Genomic DNA, 24,741 nt, shown 5'->3' on the forward strand with positions numbered 1-24,741 from the left:
TTGGACGGGAGCATGGCGGTGCCGGGGTTTATTGTGCTTGCGGGCCTTTACACTTATTCCCACTCCCATTCCGTTTTACCACACCTGGTCTGAATATACTGGATTTTAATGCCCCGACCTGCTGGTCCGATGAGTTTGATTATCGTGACTCTGTGAGGATCAAAACATCACGCAGCCCCGTTTGCTGCGAGGTTCCGTGGTCCTCGATTCAACGTCTTCATCTTGGTCGAGACCATGAAATCTCAGGTACCATCGCCTTTGGTAGTCGCCGTCGTCCATATCCTCCAAACTCTTCTCGTACCGCTGGAACTCCTCCCGGCCCTCTTCCACGGACTTGGGGAGATCCGCGCAATCCTCTATCCGCGGATAGAACGTAGCCCCAAACGCCTTTAACGCGTCACACTTCTCGTCCATCGTGAGCACGCGATGCATGACCCGGTTCCACTCCGGTGGCCGCTGCGGAAGGCAGAATTTCTGGCCGTGGCGGAAGTGGTCCCGGTCCGGCACGTACCTGGCCACCCACACACCCCCGCTGGACGGGTATCCGACGTATACGTCCGGGGGCATGTGGAAGTCGTAGACGGTGCCGTTGGCGAGACGTTCCTGGTGGCGTGCGTAGGTGGCCCAGGAGGGGTACCAGTGGCCGCCGAGACGGAGCATGCGCTGCGCGAGGTCGTCTTCTTCGCTTTTGGAGAAGGAGGAGGAAAATTTAGTATCGTGGGTGCGAGGTAGTTTCAGGTGCTGCAGATCTATGGACGATGGGGTCGAGATGACGATGCCACCGAGCGAAGGGTGGGATACGAGGTATCCTGGGCCGCCGGTGAATATGTTCGACCTCATGCCGTGCTGTGGGTGCTGGTACTGCGGGTCTGCGATATCGTCGCATATCTCCAGGTCTTCGTCCATGATGTTCCTAAGAACGTTTGACATGGGTGGGGATGGTTTTGTAGTGGTCGTGGTTCGAGAGGAGGGTTGGAGGTGAGGGCAACGTCGGGCGCGTTGGAGAGCACTTCGGAGGCCTGCGCGTCATCAATCACGTGGCCGGAATACGCGATCACTTCAACTTCCAGGCAGACGCCAGAAAAATAACTCGGTCTCTTGCAAGGGCGAGGAAATAAGAAAATTTGTCAAACGGAATGCGAAGGTGCCGTTTCTGGTGTTTATAAATAGATCGCAAGTGTAAACCAACAGCCTTATGAGCTGATCTTCGTCTGGGAGCTTAGCATCTCTTGCAGAAAAGTTGGAAGTATCATGGCGGCAAGGAACGAAGGAAATTACCGTGAGGGATTTCGGGGTTTGGGGGCTTGGGGCGGTGTTTCGATCATGGCTGGTGGGTGAGGCAACCGAAACAACTTATTGGACTTGCTGATATGGCAGCTTGAGGGGGCCAGAATGCGCCGCACATGCACACCAACGAGCGTCGGTGTGCTCAGGATCTAAGCTTCTTTGAGATAAACCAGGTCTAAATCCGATTCGACACCACTATTTGACGCGGTAAGGAGCATCATGCATTCGGGGTCGGGGAGCAGAATAGCGTAGGGGGCCGGTTAGAACTGGAAGTCACCTGGTTCCAACAACTTTTCACCAGATACGATGACAGCGGCAACGTCGAAGGTGACTTGTATTACCCTCGTTGGAACCCCACTAAGCAAGTCTTATCATCTTGATTTCGAGCGGCATGAATTAAACGCCGTCATAAATCGATTGACACCGCCATACCCACCCTCCGCATATTCAAAAAGTTGGCCGCTGAGGTATGGTCTTTAACGCCCCAACGCTGTAATTGGGTGAGATTAGCTTGGGGGCCCGTTGGTACATGATCTTTGCCAGATGTTGGCATCAAAATACACTGGACTTTGGGGAATGTTAAAATCAGCCCATAGTATCCCACTGAGGATAAAAGTTCAAAAATATCTAGCATCTTGAGTTAAATTCTCAGCACACATCCTATTCTGCATTGTATTTCATCAAATATAACCATCCATCTGTCGTTCCATTGAGCGAGATCCCAGGCATCATGCTCTTGATTTACTCAGTTACCATCTTGTCTGTCTTAGGCTATGTTGCTCCAGCTTTTGCGTCCTCTGAGGATGTAACTGCAGAAATTTTGCTCAGGAGACAGGATATCATGCCGTCACCAAGACCACTCAATCATCCGGTTCAGGAACTGCCACCAAATATAACGGAGGCTGAGATAAGGGACGCCGAACCTCCCCGAGATCCTGCGAATGTACAGAACTGGTTCGGGACCAGTTTGTATGGCTTTTAGTGAGTTCCTTTATCAATTACATGTTTCCCTCCGAAATCAATGTTTGCCTCGTCTCGCGAGCAGAATTCTGTGTCATGCAGCAGTGATGGAGATACGGTAGTATGTGTCCTTGAATTAACGCGGGATCTTTAGTAAATGTGGTGATTCCAGGGCTGCCATTGTCCAGGCATACAAAGACGCGAACAAGATTGTCAATTTGGACGGCGTGAAATCAAATATCAGATGGGACTCAGCCGCAGCTATGGAGTATCTCGGGCCCGAGGTTTGATCATAATTCCTTTCCCAATAGCTGTTGGCATACTAGGGCTCTTCGACTCAATGAATGACCCAGAATAATCACTGACAGCCGTCTCAGCAACGAACAAGGACCAACAAAAGCAGATACAGGCGGTTTTTGCTAATGTGGCCACGGTCTACGACGGCTGGGCCCCTCGGCCCTTTGCCAACTGGATCCTGGTCCGCTGCGACGATCCGCGCAAACGCTGTAAATCTAAGTGTTCCAAGACAGAAGGTGTCGAAGACGGAGAGGGCGGAGCGATGAGGGCGTACTCATCGAACCCTTCCAAGCTGTACCCAAAGGCGGAATGGCCAATGATCAACTTCTGCCCCCCATTTTTTGAGATGCGATCACTCACCGAGGCGGTAAATGAATTCAAACATAGTGCGGATCCGAATAAGAAGTTCAATACAGAGAACTATATCAGTCGAGGCAAGTCACTTGGTGCCTACACCAGAGGGTGCTTTATTTCTTCCTCTACTACTCTTTTGAGGCCTTTTGCCTGTCCGACTCCAATTGCAGCCCTCCCCTTTTCAACATGCCCCGTCAATTTCAATCTCATATCCTACCCTTCTCTGTAACCCGGTAAAGCGACGCTACTGATTTTCTATGGAAACATGATTGCCAGAGTTGTGCTAACAAATAGTTCTACAACAGCTTCAACATTCCTCCACGAGCTCTTCCACCTCGATCTTGCAGCGGATTCGGTACAAGGTACCCCGAATCCAAAGGTTCGCGACCTCAAAATTAGTTACTTCTTCGTCAACACGGATGGAAACTGGGATTTGACGCCGCTACACAAAGCATACGGTTCAATGAGGGCCAAGATCATGGCTCGCTTCGTACCGATAGCCTGGGACAAACCTACCGGCTACTTTGTACAACGCAACGACGATAATCTGGGACGCTTCGCGCTCTCTAAGTACGTCGAGTCTCAGATCGGGGCCTACCCATTTCTGCCACAAATATACCAAAACATCCACGACATTCAGGAACCTGGCCCCCGTCCCGACTCCATCGGCGTCTCCTGGCTGGAGGATCAGGAGAAGGGCGTTGTGCTGAATTTCACTTCCGTAGCAGATGCAATCGCTTTCACCGACGATGGAGAGAACTGCTCTGATGACGACGATGAGCAGGACCCGGTAGAAGACAGCTTCAAGCCCAGGGCACCACACCCGGATTCATCATACCCTGAGTGGTACCACGACGCTCAGAAGAAGTGGTTCGACACTATCGAGCAGGCCTCCCCCGCTGGCAATTTGAATGCCAATATCCATGCTAGTAGCATGCGTTTGGATTGGTGTGTGGTTGACCAAGACTGCGGTTTCAAACTTTTGTAAAAGCGACACAGTGCTTTTTTGGATGTGTTTCCATTTTTTTGGTGCCAGTTTTTCATATTACAAGCAGCTATCCCGAGTTTATCAAAAGAAAGGGTAGATTGAGATGAGCAAGCGATGACATGATTTCTGCCAACGGCTTGATAGCGTTCACCTGTCCCTGCAACAACAGGCAGCCAAACATAATCCCACGTGACCAAACATGCCGTTGTGTATGCAGCTCCAACAAAAGGTTGCCTCGCGAAAACACACACACAACACACTACTGGCTGAACCAGGCACTTCATCGGTGCTCTCCATCCTTGACAACGCAACTCCGACTTTGGATGACCTCCCGCTAACGCCAACAACATGGAAATATGCTACGACGCATACGAACCCTCCTACACACCCCCAACCCCTCCCAAGCGGTCCAAAATCTTCAACGGAGCAGGCTACCTCGTCGTCCGTCCCAGCACAGGCGGCATCGTAGTATCCCACCCCTCCGCCGTGGACCTGGTCTACCTCAACCTCCCTCGCACACACGACACCTGCACCTCCACCCCCGCCGTCGAGGACGCCCTCGCAACGCGCATGCTCTCCCTCGGAGCGCCCTGGTGGCCTTCCTGGGCAGCCTACATCTTCCACAGGAAGCGCCTCGACGACGAGGGGGTGATGTACGACTTCCACCACCCGCCCGACACGCACGTCGGGTACCCCTCGACAGGCGGCGTCTGGGTTCTGCGGTTCTCGCCGGACATACCCTCCGTGGTGGTCGTCAACAGCGAGGGCAGGTCGGACGAGCCGCGGCGGACATTTCCCTTGACGCCTGAGGGGTGGCATCGGCGGATGGAGATGGTGCTGAGCATGAATGAGAAGTGCGAGGTTATCCGGGACTTTGGCGGGGTGTTTTTTGAGAGCGTGGAGGAATGTGAGTACGTTGCGACGGACCTGGAAGGCGGCAGGGAGATGTTTGGGAGGTTTGAGCCTTTGTTGAGAAGGATGGAGGATGATGGGTATGCCTACAATTGGAATGCTATTCAGCGAGAGAGGCGCGGAGATGATCCCGGCAGCGACGACATCCGTCTTGGTGAAGAGATTAGCTTGAGAGATGTACGGAGGGGATGTGTGGTCTCTTGACCCTTGAGCAGGCAGAACCTGGAAGGTGAACTACAAGGTCGCGTTAGAGACTCCAGACCTTTGATCATCAGGAATGCTCAAGTTGTGCCAATATGTCATTTGTCGATGTTTTGGAGCAACACTACTGAATGAGGTTTCAAAACTTTGCTAGGTGATAAAAACTGAGCTCCAAAGCAGATTCATGAGGCCATCAAGCATTCTCGGTCAGGTCAATCATCGCCACAGAAACCGAAAATGTAGCCGTAATAACACGCCATTTCAACACATATCGCGCTATCTTCACCCACATTCGGAGTGTGGCTAGAATAATGGGGATCGCGACGGCCTTCGAGCTTTTCCAACGACTTGCTGAGCTGTGGTAGAGACGCATGCGACTCTAAACAACTCCTACAATCTATCCAGCTAAGTGAGTGACCAGAATACACACTTATCAGAGAGTTTCAAAGCACACTGGTCACGTATCTAATGGACGTAGCATATCAGTGAGGCTAGTGAAGTTGAGACTTTACATTCCACGTCATGTCTCCCGGTTTCAAGATAAGAAACCTCTCGTTAACGTTAGTATATCTATTTGCAGCGTCTCTACTATATCAACAACTTTACATGGTACATGTCTAGTATAGGTGAACTATTAGTTATTTAAATTGCTTTTAAGTTGCGTTCAAATAATAATTACGTTTGAACAGCAAAAGAACTATCAGAGTGAGATGTAAAATATTAATGCAATAACGCATGGCCATAGATCGTAATAAATAGTGACAACTAACATCATTCAAAGCTCAAAGCCACGCAATATCGCAGTCTCTATTTACTATTCGTTCATGAGCAGGGTGAGGTTGGAAGACGTAGGATCGATGATGCCCGACATGCCCCGGAACTTGCCGCTCCAGCCTCATTGAGCCACATCGATTCGGAGACATTCTCACCTCGTACGTGGTCCTGCTGTATGTACCAGTAACGGGTTTTCAGGAGCTATAAGCCCACGTGTACATCATACTTGTCTAGGATATGTTCATCATTGACCCGGTAAAGATCAACAAGAGATACAGCCATGGTCATGATCAGCCTCTTACGGACTTAGCTAATGTCACATACTCAGGATTAAAGTCGGCCGGAATTCACTGGGAGATCTTCGGCGGATGCTTCTACCCCAGTCTAAGAATAGGGACTGCTGATGGCTGGTCTACACGTTCTCTGCATATGAATGTAAAACCGCTACGCCCTAAATGCGGCACTTGGCAGGATGCAGGAACCGGATCCACGTCATCGGTTCTGCTTGTTTGCTTCATTGCGGCTCTTGCACCAGCCACAGGGGACAATGTTCGGCCAAGTCACTTCAAGTCGAGAACAAGCGGGTCATCTAGTCGAGGCTCGTGCGAGACAACTACCTAGGCAGCCTCAGGTCTCATGCCTACTTTGACTGAACGCCGTTCATCAGACAAAAATGAGTTGCGGAGTGCGTAGGTGAGCGCGAACGAGTCCATCTGAGCCTCGGGACTTGACGGCCCAAGGTGTCGACTTCGTCCCCTGTCATGGCGCCATGCCATCTGGAAGGCCGATTTCGTTTGGCCAATGTGTCGTGCAGCTGCAGTCTCGGAGCAGCGCGCTGACTACGTGGACGCACGCACCTGCAGATCAGTTCGGACGGGTGAGCTAAGACCGGCGTTCGGAGCCGCTCGAGACACGATGCAGTCGATAGTCGTTCTACTGCAGGCACGGGGCGATGCGGCTCGTTCACAAGGGAGTGGGGCGAATACCTTTTGGACTCCGAATCATGGCCAGGGGAGGACGTCGTATTTGTAAATGGGGGAGCCTCCCTTCCGTCATGTACCCATCGGGAGTGGATCTTGACGTCCAAACCATCCCGCTGCTTGGGTAGGCAGAGGCAAGCCGCCTCACCGGCAATGACCGGTGTCACAGGTTCGAGATGGAGTGAGAGCTTGGCTATTCTTGGGGATAGAAATCGAGAAAGCGCACCATGGTCGCTAGTCCCAGCTAGACTCAAGGGGAGGCATCATCCAATCAAGAGTGTCGTCCGTCGTTTGTCGAAGGTGACGGTGGATGCCGAGTTGAGGTGGGAGTATCAGATTGCGCGCAGAGGGTCCCCAGCTTTGACAGGATCGGATCTGCTCGCCCGTTTTTAGTGCGGGTAGGCGTATCTCTGTAGGGAGCTAGCGTAGCATCCTCTATCCATACGAGGCGCCGAGGACAGGACGACCTAGGGGCCAAAGCTCGGAGGTTCTCTCGCTTTGGGGCGTTTGGTTGTCACAACCATCTGGGGTGTGATGGGGACAAACTTTGATAATATGTGGGATATGGACGAACGGAAGTCCGGGCGGTGGTGTCAACGAAGCTGACGGTTGCGTTGCTATGGAATTGGTGGGCGGTCTGTAGGGACTGGCCGGGGATGTTGACCTCGGCGTGAGGAGGATGATGGGAGAAGGGAGGTTTCGGCTTCGGAGCGGCAGTACCGGTAGTGGTAGCCGCAGCGGCAAGAGGTAACACGGGTGCGTCCAGGCTGCAGAAAGACATGCTAATTAGCGCGGAAGACTCTGTATCCGAAGTTGGGTTGGGAGATAGGCAAACAGGGTTGAGGGACTGAAGTTGAGGGCGGGAGAAGCAGGAACTGGCATTGGAGCCGGTTGGCGTTCGTCCGCAGCCATAGCGAGTCTCAATGGGTTCGGCGGGCTCACGTCGTTGGCTGCACCGCTGCAGATGGGTCAGTGGCAGGCCGGGTGGCCGATGTTGTTGCTGCCGTGGCGGCGCTGCACGGTCTCCACGCCCGCAGAAGGACGGACAAGATGTTGGGGATCTGCGGGTGGAGAAGCTCTGCTTTTGGTCGGGCGCTGGTTGGCGATTTTTTTTCTGCGGCGTGCTGTGTTTTTCCCCCCTTCGAGTGGGGGAGCCTGTTTATTTTCGTCCGCCTCCCATTGGCTCAGCATGCACCCCTGGCATTTCTGGAAGGGACCCATCGAAGAGGACCCCCAAATTGTGTCCCAAAATCCCAATTGTTGGGGGAGCGAGATGGACAAGCCCATCGCCATCGTGGATCTGTATGAAATGAGAAAATTCAGCCTGGCTTTATTGAAAGCCAAGCACCAACCACCACTGAGCCTGGCCCCTTATCGGGCTGGTCCCTTCCACTTGTCTTGCAACGGAGCCGTTCGAAGCCGATGGGAGCCCCTCCCCAAGACATTGGACCTGGGGAATGCAGTTTTGTGATACTGAACAGCGGAAAGAGACTTTTGGCGCTGTTCATTCAAAGTGCCTCTCTGAGACAAGCAGTTCAGACAGGGCAGTTGGAACTCGCTCCTGCCACTTGAGCCAATTAATGGTGCGCTTGACCTGGCCTGCCGTTGGCCGCTGGCTTTGGGGCTTGAGATCGACGTTCAAATTTCATCGTCCAGCGAGGTGAAAGCCTGGGATGTGCTCACTGCTGCTGAGGGACTAGCGGAAGCCGATGGTCGTCCCCGGACGGAGAACCGGCGAGGCTAGGCGGTTTAGAGGTGCGTAAGCGAGCAGACGATTAGGTTGTTGAGGCTTGCACCCCTGGCGACACTTGGCTGACCGCCTGCGCGATCGGGACTGTACTGGAGGGGTGTGCTGCGTAGCTGATGGAGATTGTGATGAAACTTGGAGGGCCTTGCTGCCCAGTGGCCAGTGCCCGCCTGGTGAGATCTCGGGGCCGATGAAGACGGGATGCCAAATGCCAATGGAGACAAAATGCGATGCGCGCATGGCCAGGTCGGGCATGCTGGCCGCTGGGCCTGGTTGTACGACCGGTGGGTGCTGGCTGGGTCGGAGATGTCGACTCGTGGACGTCGGATCGGGTCTGGGTGTAATTATACGGCGGTGACGATCGGTGTCTAACGGTCGGTGGTGCGGCGTCAGTGTGTAACGTGTGTCGTGCTGTGAGCCATGTGCGACTGAGAGCGCAACTGTCTCTGCCTTGCTCTCTGGCAGCGCCTTCGGACATTGCTTGGGAGAGGCCCGTCGGTGTTCGGTGGTGGCAAGCGTGCTGACCGATCCATCCACGCGATGTATCTCGATATACTTGCGCACACAGAGCTATTGGCCTGGGCCGGCATTATCTAGCAGCAGTCCCGATTCGGAGCTGTCGCTGAAGAATGACGGCTCACAGCGAGAGGCACGAGACGAGGTCGAGGGAGAATCAGAGCTGATCTGGGACTCGATTGTGTGTGGTGGATATTGTTTGGTCTGGCGACGACGAAGAGTTGAGGTCAAAATTTCCCCAGAAAGACATCGCCAATGACGGCAGGAATGGGAAGCGGGAAACAACGCCTAGAGCACTGAAGAGGGAGCTTTGGCGCAGACTTGATTCGCAGCTGCCTATCGATAACGTCCCGAAGGCTGCAGGTGGATCTCCCGAGCTGCAAAGAACGAGCTTTGATTGGAGAAATGAGCACCTTGCTGGCCGAAATCTGGAAAAAATTCCAGCAAGCAGCAACGGCACGGCAGAAACCCCTGGGTGCAGGGGCCATGGCAGGGTACGTATACCCGCCGTGTGGGATCGGTACCTGAAGCCCCGGCGCGTTCCCGGCGTTGGTCGATGTATCTTTCGCAACTTGGTGCCGGTGGATCAAGGGATGCTGCAGGTTGACGTTTGTTCCCTCTCCAGTCCTCAACTTTTTTTTCTCCCCCTCGTCGTCTCTGTTGTCTTGCTTGGGGTTTGGGGTTTCCAATTCGGCCATGGCTTAGCCGGCAGAGCGAGAATTGGGGGCAGATTAACTCTGAATATTGCCAACCTGACCCAACCCATGGCTGAGATTGGGCTAGGCGGGTTGCTGGAAACGCAAGGAGCTGGAGCCAGAGCTCTGGAAGTTGAGATGAGAGGCGCGAGCTTGGCGACGACCCTCGAGAGTCTGGAGAGACATGGACAAGGACTGTTGCAGCCCGCTGGTCCGCCACGCCCACGCACGCCCACGCCCACCACCACCACACTCAGTGACGCCCACGCCCAGCCCAGCCAGGAGCTTCCCCAACACCCCGGCCATTGGTTGAGGGAGGGGATTTGAATTGATTGATGCTGGATGGACGGATGGATGGACGGGTGGAAGGGGGCCGCATATTCCAACAATGCAAAGCGTGCTAAAAGCTGTGAGCGCAAGCTGTAGGGCCGGTAGAGTCTGGGCGAGGCGTCGGCCAATGTTTTTTTTTTTTTTTCTTCACTTGGGAGGGAAGAAGCAGCACTTGCGCAGGAGATGCACATAGCATCAGCAGCATCGGTCCTCTCTGCACACACACAGACTCGACCAAGCCCCCTGTTGCTGGGTGTACCTGGCGCTCTCCTGACTGCTGCCAGGAGAGAGCACGGCACCGGTAGAAGCAGAAACGGAGCCAAGGCGGGGGCTCTTGGGCTGGCGTCTGGTCTGGTCGGGTCTCAAGATGGTGATGCGTGGGAGATTTTGGCGGAGGATGAGGACGGGACTCAGGACGACGATCTGGTCTAGTCGGTGGAAGGAGTCCGTCGCCCGGTGGAAAGAGGTACTTGGGAGAGGTACCCGCTGGAAGCCGCCGATGCAGGTACCTCGATCGGGAACCTGATGTACCTTCCCTGCGCAGAGCACCTCGTTCGGGGATGCGCCTTGCCTTCCTTGCCTTGCCTTGCTTGGCCTCCTCTCCATCGACGCGGGAAAGAGCATCTCAGACCTGCCTCACTGAGACCTTCCAGCTGTGATCCTTCCTTGCCTTGCCTCGCCTTGCCGCACTTGCGTGCTTACCTTGCCTTACTTTCTGTACACATTGTCTTGGTAACCACCTGCACTTACCTTAGGCAAGGCCGAGTGAGGTATCGTGAACTGAATATAACAGCCAGGTGCGCCTGCGTCGCTCCTTCCATCTGCGCGACCCAGCATCTTCTTTCCTCTCCTTCTCTCCCCCCGTCCCCGGCGCTGTCCGTAATCTTCATCGTGCCTCCCACCGAACCTCTCCTCCTTTTTGACCGAAAAGAGGCAGAGCGACAACAAAAAGCCTCCCCGGCCGGCGGCAGTGTCGAGGGAAATTTAATTCATCCACTTACATACTCCAAGTACGGAAATATCCCACTGTCACTCTCACTCAGCACGTCACCCCAATCTCACCTCCCAACACACGCTACTACGACCCCAATCAGCCCTTCCCGGCACCCATCTATTTTTTTTTTTTTTGTCCAGTCCCGATATACCTCCATCTCCAGAAAAAGGTACTTGCATCCGTGACATCTGTCAGCTCCAACAACCCCGGTCACCAAAGTCACTTTCCCCTGCACTTCCACCTCACATTCCCTCAACTGAACCCCGGAACACCCGTCGACTCCTGGTCCCCAGCACCACCGTCCACGCAGTCCACAGACGCAGTCCCTCTCTGCCCGAATACAATAACACCACGCTGCTCCCTCGCCATCCCGACAGTGGCTCCCCTTCTTTGCTCCTCTTTCCCACTCTCTCCCTTCCATTCTCCCTTTTCTGACACTCTTGTTTTTATAGAACTTCTGTCCTAGCCACAAGACAGAAGAAGGAAGCTCTTGTCTCACAAAGCTTCCCAAACCAACCAGGTACGTCTTGGAGTTGATGTCGCTGCTCTGCTACGGAGTGGCTGTTGGCTGCCCTGCACACCGAAAGACACCCCTCGCTCGCTGTCCCTAGCCCATGCCCGTGGCCCAGCCTGTCGCTGCGTCTTCCGCCGCACCGCTCTCCCTCACAAATGTTCTGCCGCGGCGGCGATCGCACCCCTGGCATTCCCCCCCATTTTCCCCTCCTGCGCTCGCTGGCGGTGGTCTCTGCTTCCCCAACAAGAAACTTTTTGTGGTTTCGTGGCTAACATGATACCTTCCCGCCTTTTCTAGAGACCCGAACAATCTCTGTCCTACAACCCCGTCAACCATTGCTCTGCGAATACCCTGTTCTGTTTAGTTGCAGAGCCCGACTATACGAATTAATCTCCTGCTCGAATCTTCCCCCTTCGAGCACCCTCTCCCGACTTGCGTCTTCTGCCGAATTAAGCTCCTGGAGCTCACCCGATTCATGACGGTCACCCCCTAAGATACCCGCAACACTCTCACCACACACCGCAATCATGACCGAAATCACAGCAGCCAACGGCTCCGGCCGGACCGTACCCCACGTCAACGGCAAGGCGACGTACGCCGAGAAGCACAAGATCGCCGACCACTTCATTGGCGGCAACAAGCTGGCCAACGCCCCGGCCTCCAAGGTCAAGGACTTTGTTGCCCAGCAAGACGGTCACACCGTCATCACCAACGTGCGTAGAAATCTGACCCCTGTGATTGCGTGCGAAACGTAGACCATAGAAGCTGACGAGGCGCGAATGCAGGTTTTGATCGCCAACAACGGTATTGCCGCCGTCAAGGAGATCCGTTCGGTGCGAAAATGGGCGTACGAGACGTTCGGCGACGAGAAGGCCATTCAGTTCACTGTCATGGCTACCCCCGAAGATTTGGCTGCCAACGCCGATTACATTCGCATGGCTGACCACTACGTCGAAGTCCCTGGTGGCACCAACAACCACAACTACGCCAACGTCGACTTGATTGTCGATATTGCCGAGCGTATGGATGTCCACGCTGTTTGGGCTGGATGGTAAATATTCCCGCATCCCTTTAGACCCAACAATCGCTAACAAGGGTTTCCACAGGGGTCACGCATCCGAGAACCCTAAGCTTCCCGAGTCCCTTGCCGCCTCCCCCAAGAAGATTGTCTTCATCGGTCCCCCAGGATCTGCGATGCGATCTCTCGGTGACAAGATTTCCTCAACAATCGTTGCACAGCACGCCGAGGTGCCCTGCATTCCCTGGTCAGGAACCGGTGTTGATGAGGTCGAGGTGGATAGCCATGGCATCGTCACCGTTGCCGATAACATCTACTCCAAGGGATGCGTTACCTCATGGCAGGAGGGTCTGGAGAAGGCCAAGTCCATTGGCTTCCCCGTCATGATCAAGGCTTCCGAGGGTGGTGGTGGTAAGGGTATTCGTAAGGCTCTCTCCGAGGAGGGCTTCGAGCAACTCTACAAGGCCGCCGCAAGCGAAATTCCGGGTTCGCCCATCTTCATCATGAAGTTGGCTGGTAACGCTAGACATTTGGAGGTCCAGCTGCTCGCTGATCAGTACGGCAACAACATTTCTCTCTTCGGCAGAGATTGTTCCGTCCAGCGTCGTCACCAGAAGATTATCGAGGAGGCTCCTGTCACCATTGCCAAGGACATCACTTTCAAGGCCATGGAGGAGGCTGCTGTCCGTCTCGGTAGACTCGTCGGCTACGTCTCGGCTGGTACCGTCGAGTACCTGTACTCCCACGCCGACGACAAGTTCTACTTCCTCGAGCTTAACCCTCGTCTCCAGGTCGAGCATCCCACTACCGAGATGGTCAGTGGTGTCAACCTGCCCGCTGCTCAGCTTCAGATTGCCATGGGTATTCCCCTGCACAGAATCCGCGACATCCGTCTCCTGTACGGTGTTGATCCCAGGACATCCACTGAGATCGACTTCGAGTTCAAGCACGAGGGCAGTGAGAAGACGCAGCGCCGTCCCAGACCCAAGGGTCACACCACTGCTTGCAGAATTACCTCTGAGGACCCTGGTGAAGGTTTCAAGCCCTCCAACGGTGTCATGCACGACCTGAACTTCAGGAGTAGTTCCAACGTCTGGGGTTACTTCTCCGTCAGTACCGCCTCCAGTATCCACAGCTTCTCCGACTCTCAGTTCGGTCACATTTTCGCCTACGGCGAGAACCGTGCTGCTTCCAGAAAGCACATGGTTGTTGCTCTGAAGGAGTTGAGCATTCGTGGTGACTTCAGAACCACCGTTGAGTACCTCATCAAGCTTTTGGAAACTGAGGCTTTCGAGGACAACACCATCACCACCGGCTGGCTCGACGAGCTCATCACCAAGAAGCTGACTGCTGAGCGCCCCGACCCCATGCTGGCCGTCGTTTGCGGTGCCGTCACCAAGGCTCACCTTGCTAGCGAGGACTGCATGACCGAGTACCGCACCAGCTTGGAGAAGGGTCAGGTTCCTTCCAAGGACATTCTGAAGACCGTCTTCGCGATTGACTTCATCTACGAGGGTTTCCGCTACAAATTCACCGCTACCCGCGCTAGCACGGACTCCTACCACCTCTTCATCAATGGCTCCAAGTGCTCCGTCGGTGTTCGTGTTCTCAGTGACGGTGGTCTCCTGATTCTGTTGGACGGCCGCAGTCACAGCGTCTACTGGAAGGAGGAGGTCGGTGCCACCCGTCTGTCCGTTGATGGCAAGACCTGCTTGCTCGAGCAGGAGAACGACCCCACTCAGCTGCGCACCCCCTCTCCCGGTAAGCTCGTCAAGTACCTGGTCGAGAACGGAGAGCACGTCAAGGCTGGCCAGAGCTTCGCTGAGGTCGAGGTCATGAAGATGTACATGCCTTTGATCGCTGCCGAGGATGGTATCGTTCAGCTCATCAAGCAGCCGGGAGCTACTCTCGAGGCTGGTGACATTCTGGGTATCCTTGCTCTTGATGACCCCAGCCGCGTCAAGCAGGCTCAGCCGTTCGTCGGTCAGCTCCCTACCTACGGAGAGCCTGTTGCGGTTGGTACCAAGCCCGCACAGAGGTTTGCCGTCTTGCACAACACCCTCAAGAACATTCTGCTCGGCTACGACAACTCCGTTATCATGGCTGCCACCCTCAAGCAGCTCATTGAGGTTCTCCGCAACCCCGAGCTGCCCTACAGCGAGTGGAATGCTCAGTTCGCTGCCCTTCACAGCCGTATGCCTCAGAAGCTGGACAGCCAGTTCTCCCAGATTGTCGACCGTGCCAAGGCCCGTCACGCGGAATTCCCCGCCAAGGCTTTGCAGAAGGCTTTCCTGAAGTTCCTCGACGAGCATGTCGCTGCCGGTGATGCTGAACAGCTCAAGGCTACTTTGGCTCCCCTGAACGAGTGCCTCGAGTCCTGGTCCGAGGGCCAGAAGGGCCACGAGCTCATTGTCATCAAGAACCTCTTGGCCTCTTACATCGACATCGAGCGTCTCTTCACTGGCCACGGCACTCAGGAGGACAGCGTCATCCTGAAGCTCCGTGACCAGAACAAGGACGACATCCGCAAGGTTGTCCAGACCGTCTTGTCGCACAGCCGTGTTGGTGCCAAGAGCTCCCTGATCCTTGCCATCCTCGAGGAGTACCGCCCCAACAAGCCGAACGTCGGAAACATCGCCAAGTACCTCCGCCCCGCTCTGCAGCAGTTGACTGAGCTCCAGTCCTCTCGCACGACCTCCAAGGTCTCCCTGAAGGCCCGTGAGATTATGATCCAGTGCTCTCTTCCTTCCCTCGAGGAGCGCACTGCTCAGATGGAACACATTCTCCGTTCCTCCGTCGTTGAGTCTCGTTACGGTGAAGCTGCCTGGGACCACCGTGAGCCTAGCCTTGATGTCATCAAGGAGGTCGTTGACTCCAAGTACACCGTCTTCGACGTTCTGACTCTCTTCTTCGCTCACGAGGATCCCTGGGTTTCCCTCGCCGCCCTCGAGGTTTACGTCCGCCGTGCCTACCGTGCGTACATCCTCAAGCAGATTGAGTACCACTCTGATGAGTCCGACACTCCCCTTTTCTGCACTTGGGACTTTGCTCTCCGCAAGATTGGCCAGAGCGAGTACGGTCTGCCTCTGCAGTCTGCCGCTCCCTCTTCTCCCGCCACTCCCAGCGGTGGCTCTTTCGACTTCAAGCGCATCCACTCCATCAGCGACATGTCCTACCTCAACCACAAGTGGGATTCCGAGCCTAACCGCAAGGGTGTCATCGTCCCTGTCAAGTACCTCGATGATGCTGAGGATTTGCTCGGCAAGGCTCTCGAGACCCTCGCCGTCTCCGATAAGGCTAGAAAGCGTAGCACGCCTGGTCTCATCCCTGACCTGAGTGGCAAGCGTAAGCCTGCTGCCCCCAAGGTCGACTCTGACGAGCTTTCCGCCGTCATCAACGTCGCCGTCAGGGACTCTGAGAGCCAGAGTGACCAGGAGATTCTGTCCCGTATCGTCCCCATCGTGGAGCAGTTCAAGGATGAGCTTCTGTCCCGCAACGTTCGCCGCATCACCTTCATCTGCGGTCGCAACGATGGTTCTTACCCCGGCTACTACACCTTCCGTGGCCCCGAGTACATCGAGGATGACAGCATTCGGCACAGCGAGCCCGCTCTTGCTTTCCAGCTTGAGCTCGGCCGTCTCGCCAAGTTCCACATCAAGCCCGTCTTCACCGAGAACAAGAACATCCACGTCTACGAGGGTATTGGCAAGGCCGTTGACGGCGACAAGCGCTACTTCACTCGCGCCGTCATCCGTCCCGGCCGCCTCCGTGACGAGATCCCCACTGCCGAGTACCTCATCTCCGAGGCTGACCGCGTCATCAACGATATTTTCGATGCCCTTGAGATTATCGGCAACAACAACTCCGATTTGAACCAGGTCTTCATCAACTTCACTCCCGTCTTCCAGCTTCACCCCTCGGAGGTCGAGCAAAGCCTTCAGGGCTTCCTGGACCGCTTCGGTGCCCGCGCCTGGCGCCTTCGTGTCGCTCAGGTTGAGATCCGCATCATCTGCACCGACCCCCAGACCGGCGTGCCCTACCCTCTGCGTGTCATCATCACCAACACCTCCGGTTACGTTGTTGATGTCGACATCTACGCCGAGCGCAAGTCTGAGAAGGGCGAGTGGGTTTTCAACTCCATTGGTGGCACCAAGGAGAAGGGTCCCATGCACTTGCTGCCCGTCTCGACTCCTTACGCTACCAAGAACCCTCTGCAGCCCAAGCGTTACAAGGCTCACCTGATGGGTACCCAGTACGTCTACGATTTCCCTGAGCTCTTCCGCCAGGCCATCCAGAACACCTGGACCCAGATGGTCAAGAAGCACAGCACTCTTGGTACCCAACAGCCCAAGGCTGGTGAGTGCGTCTCGTACACTGAGCTTGTCCTTGATGACAAGGACAACCTCCAGGAGGTCAACCGCGAGCCTGGCACCAACACCTGCGGTATGGTTGGTTGGATCTTCAACGCCAAGACCCCCGAGTACCCCAAGGGTCGCAAGTTCATTGTTGTCGCCAACGATATCACCTACATGATCGGTTCCTTCGGACCCAAGGAAGACAACTTCTTCTACAAGTGCACTGAGCTCGCCCGCAAGCTTGGTATCCCCCGCATCTACCTCTCCGCCAACTCCGGTGCTCGTCTTGGTGTCGCCAACGAGCTCATGCCTTACTTCAAGGTTGCGTGGAACGATGCCAACAAGCAGGATTCCGGCTTCAAGTACTTGTACCTCGACGAGGATGCCAAGAAGCGTTTCGCCAAGGATGTCATCACCGAGGAGGTTTCCGAGGATGGCGAGAAGCGCCACAAGATCGTCACCATTGTCGGTTCCGAGGATGGTCTCGGTGTCGAGTGCCTGAGAGGCTCTGGTCTCATCGCCGGTGCCACCAGCAAGGCCTACAACGATATCTTCACCGTCACCTTGGTGACGTGCCGCTCTGTCGGTAAGTACAAAATGATTCTTCCAGACTGGACATGGCTAATAGGACAACAGGTATTGGTGCTTACCTTGTCCGTCTTGGACAGCGTGCTGTTCAGATTGAGGGTCAGCCCATCATCCTTACCGGTGCCCCTGCCTTGAACAACGTTCTTGGTCGTGAGATCTACACCTCCAACCTCCAGCTTGGTGGTACCCAGATCATGTACCGCAACGGTGTCTCCCACATGACTGGTGCGGACGATTTCGATGGTGTCTCCAAGATTGTTGAGTGGATGTCCTTCATTCCCCAGAGCCGCGGCAACCCGGTTCCCATCAGCCCCAGTGTTGACAGCTGGGACCGGGACGTCGTCTACACGCCTCCTCAGAAGCAGCCTTACGACGTCAGGTGGATGATCCACGGTCGCACCGACGAGGATGGCACCTTCGAGTCCGGTCTCTTCGACAAGGACTCTTTCGTCGAGACTCTCGGCGGATGGGCCCGTACCGTCGTTGTCGGTCGCGCTCGCCTGAACGGTATCCCTATGGGTGTCATTGCCGTTGAGACCCGCACTGTCGAGAACATCACTCCTGCTGACCCCGCCAACCCCGACTCCATCGAGCAGGTCACCAACGAGGCCGGTGGTGTCTGGTACCCCAACTCCGCCTTCAAGACTGCCCAGGCTATCAACGACTTCAACAATGGTGAGCAGCTGCCTCTCATGATCCTCGCCAACTGGAGAGGTTTCTCTGGTGGCCAGCGCGACATGTACAACGAGGTTCTCAAGTACGGATCTTACATCGTCGACGCCCTCGTCAAGTACGAGCAGCCTGTCTTCGTCTACATTCCTCCCTTCGGTGAGCTTCGTGGTGGCTCTTGGGTCGTCGTTGACCCCACCATCAACCCCACTTACATGGAGATGTACGCCGACGTTGATGCCCGTGGTGGTGTCCTCGAGCCCGAGGGTATCATCGGTATCAAGTACCGCAAGGACAAGCAGCTTGAGACCATGGCTCGCCTTGACCCTGTCTACGCCTCTCTTAAGAAGCAGATGACCGCAGACCTTCCCAAGGAGCAGGCCGATGAGCTCAAGAAGAAGATGACCATCCGCGAGAAGCAGCTTCTGCCCGTCTACTCCCAGATCGCTGTTCAGTTCGCCGACCTTCACGACCGTGCCGGCCGCATGAAGGCCAAGGGTGTCATCCGTGACCAGCTGGAGTGGAGCAACTCTCGTCGCTACTTCTACTGGCGCCTGCGCCGCCGTCTCAACGAGGAGTACCTCCTCAAGCGCATGAACTCTACCATTGTTACCTCCGGACCTGGCTCCGACCGCACCCAGACTCCCGAGGCTCGCCAGCGCAACCTCCAGTTCCTTGAGTCCTGGTCTGGTGTTGTCAACTTCGCCACCAACGACCGCGAGGTTTCTGAGTGGTACGAGGGCAACCGCAAGTCAATCACGGAGAGAATCGAGGCTGTTAAGGCTGATAACTTGGCCACTGAGCTGAGCGCCATCTTGAGGAACAACGCCAACGCTGGTATGCGTGGTGTCCGCGAAGTTCTCCGCACCATGCCTCCTGAGGAGCGTGACCAGCTCCTCAAGTATCTGAGGGATTAAGTATATGTGGATTGGCTGGCGTATGGGTAATGGCATTAGATGTGTTTGGGATGATTATGACTATGTATGAGCATTATTCTGCCGTGTGTTAAGATAGATTCAAATGTTGGGATAACTTCCCGTGTAATGATACGACGTATTTACATTTAGCATGCTCTGGCCTGTGTTGTTGTGATTATCTATCTTTGTCCCGCCTGAACTCAAGCGACTATTGACGACGTTCTTCCTGAGGCTTCAATCAGCAAGGGCCATGCGTCGTCTCCCGATCGCCGATGTCTGTGTGTCTTATCTCCGATAAGTTTTCTAACCTCTCACACCACCACGCGAGATTAAGCGGGACAAATGACACATCTCCCACATCGAAGAGCCAGGATCAGATCCTGCTGTCGGCGATGGATCTTTGACATGCGATGGTGGGATCCCACCGGCGGGTGAAGGCGGCTCGGAGGGGCGCATAAGCTGATGAAGAGCTGCATGGTATGGTGTTGTGTGGTGGAGGAATTGCACCGCGCGCATGCGGGCTGCGACATGCTAGCTAGGTCTGTATTTGCGTACAATGTATTTGACGTCTGACATTCCTCAGGACTGCGTTAAGATGGGAATAACTACTGAGAACCGGCTGATTTAGCGCGACTTTGGGGATCTGTGCCCATTGAGATGGTATTTATTTGCGTGTACGGCGTAGAGTATAACATGCTACGCGACTTGTATATTCGCACAAGTTATTGATCGATGCGTCTGTGCATATAGTATTGGGCTTTTTGATTTTTTCTTTTCATTTCACCTAGGTTTTGTTTGTATTCTAGAAAGTGAAAGTCTTGAATGATACGCTTCAAGCTATTAACAGATCGACGCCATTCAGCTGCGTCTTACAAGCTATATCGTATTGAAGAGTATCGGATCATGTTAGGTGCTCCGTGGTTGCCGGCTGAGAGATTTTCCAGTCCTCGTCGAGGACGGAAAAAGCATTTCGGATTTCGGGTATCAGAATAAGTCCAGGCCATGTTGCTCGCGGAAAGCTGCCGTTCTGTGTACAGGGGGGGTAGAGACGTCGCGGAGGGAGCCCGTACTACGTAGGACCCATCGGCCAAAAGCCGACGGGATACATACGTCCCCCCACCGAACTGGATCTCTTTGTTGTCGAGGCTTAATCTGACGGCGTCGTGGTCTTGGCGAGGTTTGTAAGAGGATTGCTGTATTGGGTAGGTGAGCCGCGTGGGATCCTTGGATGGAGGACTGTCAAACTTACGATTGGGGATCGGCCCCTGGATGGATGGATGGAGGGTGGGAACTCGGGCCGGCCCATTTTCTTTGTCCGAGGGGCGGGTTTGATCTGATAAGATGGAAGGTAACCAATTGTAAAAGGTCTTAGCCTCGGCATGGGATGGTCTTTTGGATTGGTTTCTTCAGGCTGGTCGAGGGACGTTATTTGGCATGGGACGAGTCCTATCAAGAGGTTAGAGGGACGTCGTATTCTCCTAACCCGTCTGCTTGATGACTGAAGACCGCGAACAGCCTAAGAGTGATGAAGGCGATCTCTTCACGAAAGGGGTTGCAATCGCCTGTGGAGTTCAACATGAGAGTGTTCATATGGACTTGGCCACATTCCGAGCTTGGCAACACCAAGTGACAGAAGGACGGGAGCCACTCAATTATTCTCGTACCATCCATCCCGTGGGCGGTTACGATGTCTCCTTTCAGGAAGTGGGTAAACATCCAACTTCTCTGCAGTCACGTCGGGTGAGCATGGGCATGAGTTTCGGTCTCCGATGCGTATTACGGTGGGAAGGCCTCTGGGGATGCTCGAGAACTTATGAAGAGGAACCTACCTTCCTGGACATCCCGCGGAGGTGTGCGTACACACACCTGCTACAAACACTTTCTTGCCGAAGCTTGGGGCCTCCTTCACACCAAAATGCCCGCCGCGTTGAAGTCGATATCGAAGCAGGCGCTGGCCATGGCCAACGCGCGCTCCCGCACGAGCTTCGACGTCGAGAAGCTCACCAACCTCATCTACGGCGGGGCGTCAGTCGTCCGCGCTCGGCGCGCGGCTTGGGCGAGGGTTGAGAAGGCGCTCGGGACGGATGATACATCGCGTCTGCCGGGGCACTATGCCAAGACGAGCCGCGAGGACCTGTGAGTTCCATCTCGAACATCCCCCCCGTTCCCGCAAACGACCACTGTGTTGACCAAGAGCGTGCCCAAGATACCTCGACGGCCTCCGCATGGGCCGCGCCGTGTGGGAAGACCGCCGGACGCACAACCATGCCCACTTCGACTGGCTCACGCCGCGCTACACGCTCTTCAACTACTCCCCCTTCGGCCTCTCGCCGGCCATGTTCGTCAAGATGCTGCAGCTGATGGCGACGCCGGCGCAGCAGGCGCGCTGGCTCGCGCCCGCGCTCGCGGGGCGGATTAACGGCGCGTATGTGCAGACGGAGCTGGGCCACGGGACGTTTGTGCGCGGGCTCGAGACGGTGGCGGAGTTTGATCCCGCGACGGACGAGTTTGTAATAAGGTCGCCTGGGGGCGCGGCGAGTACCAAGTTCTGGCCGGTGAGTCTTGCGTTTTCGGCGTCGCATGCGATTGTGATGGCGCGGTTGGTTACACGGGGTAGGGATGAGGGGGTGCATCCGTTCATGGTGCAGTTGAGGGACGTGGAGACGGGGCGGCCGGTGGAGGGGGTTGAGTTGGGGGACATCGGGGTCAAGATGAGCCATAACCAGAACGATAATGGGTTTGTGAGGTTTGAGGGGGTGAGGGTGCCGAGGGGGAATATGTTGATGGCGCAGGCGGTGGTTGGGCGGGATGGAGTGTATGAGAGGAGGGAGGGGACGCATGAGAAGGCTGCGTATGGGACGATGATGGTGACGAGGTCGAAGATGACGTGGGTTAACGGCGTGCAGCTTGCTGCGGCCGCGACGATTGCGACGAGGTACTCGACGGTGAGGGTGCAGGGGACGCTGCCTTTTAGGAAGGGGGATGACGAGGAGGTTCCGTTGATGAGCTTCCGCAGTCAGAATTTTCGGCTGTTGACGTTGGTGGCGAAAGCGTATGGTATCTTGTTTGCGTCGAAGTATACCGAGGAGGTTCATCGGGAGTTTGAGCGGAGGAGCGAGGAGGGCGACTTTTCGACGATGACGGACGCGCATGCGCTTATTTCGGGGATGAAAGCGTGGTCGTCGGCGATTGCATCTGAGGGGACGGAGGATGCGAGAAGGGCTTGTGGTGGGCAGGGATATCTTGTTACTTCGGGTTTGCCGGAGCTGGTGCAGACTTCTGCGATGATGTGTACTGGCGAAGGGGATACTCATGTGTTGTTCCAGCAGCTGGCGAGGTATCTGATGAAGTTCACGGGATTTGCAGGGAAGGCAGGGGAGCAAGGGTTGCCTGAAGACCTGAGGTATCTTGCAGCGCCGTATACGAGGCGATGTACGGAGGCTGACTTCAGAGATCCGAAAGATGAGAACACACAGTTGTTGATCTTCCAACACCGGGCTCAGAGGTTGGTTGATCGGGCGGCGAGGGGACTGAGGAGGGGAGTGGAGAAGGGGAAGACAAAGGGAGAGGCGTGGAATGAGTGTGTCATGGGGTTGATGAGTGCTGCGAGGGCCCATACTGAGTATCTGATCTTAAGGGAGTTTGTCGGAGCCGTAGAAAAGGTCGAGGATGAAGAGGTGAAGTGTGTATTGGAGAGGTTGAGGTCGGTATTTGCGTTGTCGACGATTGTGAACCCGCAGTCAGCGGACGCCTTGGCTTTTGTCGTGGATGGGTTCTTGTCGGAGGAGCAGTTGGATGAGATTCGGCATACGCTCGGAAGGCTGTTGGACGAGCTTCTGCCAGATGCAATTGGGCTTACTGATGCGTGGGACTTCACAGACGCTGGGTTGGGAAGCGCGATCGGAAGAAAGGACGGAGAGGCGTATGAAACGCTCATGAGTTGGACAAGGCAGTTGCCCATCAACAAAATGGTGAAGAGAAACGGGGGTATTCATCCTGAGGCTTGGAGAAAGTACGTCAGGCCTGCCCTGAAGGGCGTTGAAGAAGACAAGAAGGAGTCGGGGGGAAGTGGCATTGAGTTTACACCTTATGAGAGGGAGCATCAGGTGATGATGGCTGGGAAGGCTTCTGAAGTGTTCTAGATCTACGGTCTAGATAAAATTTATTCTTAGAGCTCGAAACTTAATTCCGCTATGTTCGTATCATCATTGTCATCGTCATATGATTTCAATCTTTGTTTCGATTGGACGTCCTTCTTGGTCCTCAACAAGTCGCATGCTTCGAGGGTAGACAAACCCGACTCCTACTCGCTTCAATATTCGTTTCGATGCATTGCCAGGGCGCTGAAGTAAGAGTCCCCAATATACCATCTCGGAGCTTCCCACGGTAAGGAAATCTACGCACTCGTTCTTATAAGTTAGCAGACTAGTGTGGTGATGACCATACCAAAATCCTACCGAATTGCTATGCAGACAAGAACCATGATCCCGAGCCTCAGCGCTTGTCCTACAGCAGCACGAGTGCGTACCACGGTGGATAAGATTGTCCTCCAGAAAGTGAGGATGACTTATTGATGTTGATCAGTACAGAAACGGGAAAATAAACTTGAGCACAGTTGTCTTACCACAGGTCAAGTGTTTGACGGCGAACCGAAGTAAGGATCAGAAAGAACATGTTTTTAGGCGAAAGATCCCGATCAAGCCTTCCCATCCCGACAACCTTGCCTTCTCCAATGCCGCGTGGGCTACGTAAGAGATAATTCCTCAACTGCCTCCCAGGCTCGGCAGAATTGTTCGATAGAAACGATAGCTCGATGCTTTCGGACCGTTGCAGGGTTGGTGCAATGCTTTCGTGTTTGACCTCATCCGACAGGTAAGTGACGCAGCATTCCTGCAGTAAGCCTAACTTAACCATGAAAAAGAATCCTGCAGCTCGGATTGCCCCCGTCTTTCTCAGCACGGGCCCTGTCATATTGACTGGCACGTTAGCTAGCAAGTGTCTTACGGGCCAGACCTTGTGACCTCCCGAGGCGGCCCAAGACCATGACGGAAGGTTCGGCAAATCGTCTTTCTCATATGGCTTCTCCATGGGCAGCCAGAGAAGCTGTTCGGTCAGCTGTGCCTTCCACACGCCAAATCTGAATACAGGCTTCAGATCTATGAGGGCTGCTCTGTCTTCCACAACCTCCTTCTCGGAAGAAGATGCTTGGCCGCTAGAGAGCGTGTGCCTAAACAGATTGGACGACCCGGTTTTCGCCGTTGCGATGCCTCGAATCGCAACAAGTCGGTCTGATGGGTATGTTAAAGCCTTTGCAGTGTATTGGCTTAGAATTCCCAGCCAGGAACTTGAAAGCTTTTGAGGCTCTGAGTAGTTCCAGCGTTCATTGTATTCTCGGTGTGATTCTCGATGTGAACACGCCCATGATATACCTCCCGGCATGAAAAGTACTTTTCGGTGTGCGAAATACCACTCCTGGTACGCCCAAGCTCGCTGATGTAGTGGACCTAAAGATGGCATTGAAGATTCTTGGGAGAGAATGGCTAATTTGTACTCTCCTTGTGATGTCAAAGCCCTCCCAGTTCGAAGAGAATAAGGTGAAAATGGAAGGGTGAAAATGTTTGGATGCTGGCGCCTTGTTATGAATA

General features: G+C 54.8%; 5 protein-coding genes across 5 annotated transcripts; 4 read left to right on the forward strand and 1 right to left on the reverse strand.

Annotated features, from left to right (window-relative positions):
• Nucleotides 1–159: 159 nt before the first annotated feature.
• Nucleotides 160–930, reverse strand: COL26b_012539 (uncharacterized protein; the record flags this gene model as incomplete). The annotated part of the gene is made up of 1 exon (XM_053185182.1): nucleotides 160–930. One exon carries the CDS (start codon nucleotides 928–930, stop codon nucleotides 160–162), a length of 771 nt encoding a protein of 256 aa, XP_053030868.1.
• A 2,154-nt stretch (nucleotides 931–3,084) lies between these two features.
• Nucleotides 3,085–3,886, forward strand: COL26b_012540 (uncharacterized protein; the record flags this gene model as incomplete). The annotated part of the gene is made up of 2 exons (XM_053185183.1): nucleotides 3,085–3,131; nucleotides 3,193–3,886. The coding sequence occupies 2 exons, from the start codon at nucleotides 3,085–3,087 to the stop codon at nucleotides 3,884–3,886; spliced, it is 741 nt and encodes a 246-aa protein (XP_053030869.1).
• A 348-nt stretch (nucleotides 3,887–4,234) lies between these two features.
• COL26b_012541 (uncharacterized protein) lies at nucleotides 4,235–5,002 on the forward strand (the record flags this gene model as incomplete). The annotated part of the gene is made up of 1 exon (XM_053185184.1): nucleotides 4,235–5,002. The coding sequence occupies one exon, from the start codon at nucleotides 4,235–4,237 to the stop codon at nucleotides 5,000–5,002; it is 768 nt and encodes a 255-aa protein (XP_053030870.1).
• A 7,074-nt stretch (nucleotides 5,003–12,076) lies between these two features.
• CUT6 (Acetyl-CoA carboxylase) lies at nucleotides 12,077–19,096 on the forward strand (the record flags this gene model as incomplete). Its single annotated transcript, XM_053185185.1, has 4 exons — nucleotides 12,077–12,262; nucleotides 12,335–12,600; nucleotides 12,656–17,508; nucleotides 17,559–19,096. 4 exons carry the CDS (start codon nucleotides 12,077–12,079, stop codon nucleotides 19,094–19,096), a joined length of 6,843 nt encoding a protein of 2,280 aa, XP_053030871.1.
• Nucleotides 19,097–21,011: 1,915 nt separating this feature from the next.
• COL26b_012543 (uncharacterized protein) lies at nucleotides 21,012–21,719 on the forward strand (the record flags this gene model as incomplete). Its single annotated transcript, XM_053185186.1, has 3 exons — nucleotides 21,012–21,232; nucleotides 21,303–21,651; nucleotides 21,714–21,719. The coding sequence occupies 3 exons, from the start codon at nucleotides 21,012–21,014 to the stop codon at nucleotides 21,717–21,719; spliced, it is 576 nt and encodes a 191-aa protein (XP_053030872.1).
• Nucleotides 21,720–24,741: the final 3,022 nt, after the last annotated feature.

The sequence above is a fragment of the Colletotrichum chrysophilum genome (assembly GCF_026319265.1).
Source record: "Colletotrichum chrysophilum strain AFK26 chromosome Unknown scaffold_180, whole genome shotgun sequence".
Lineage (NCBI taxonomy): Eukaryota > Fungi > Ascomycota > Sordariomycetes > Glomerellales > Glomerellaceae > Colletotrichum > Colletotrichum chrysophilum.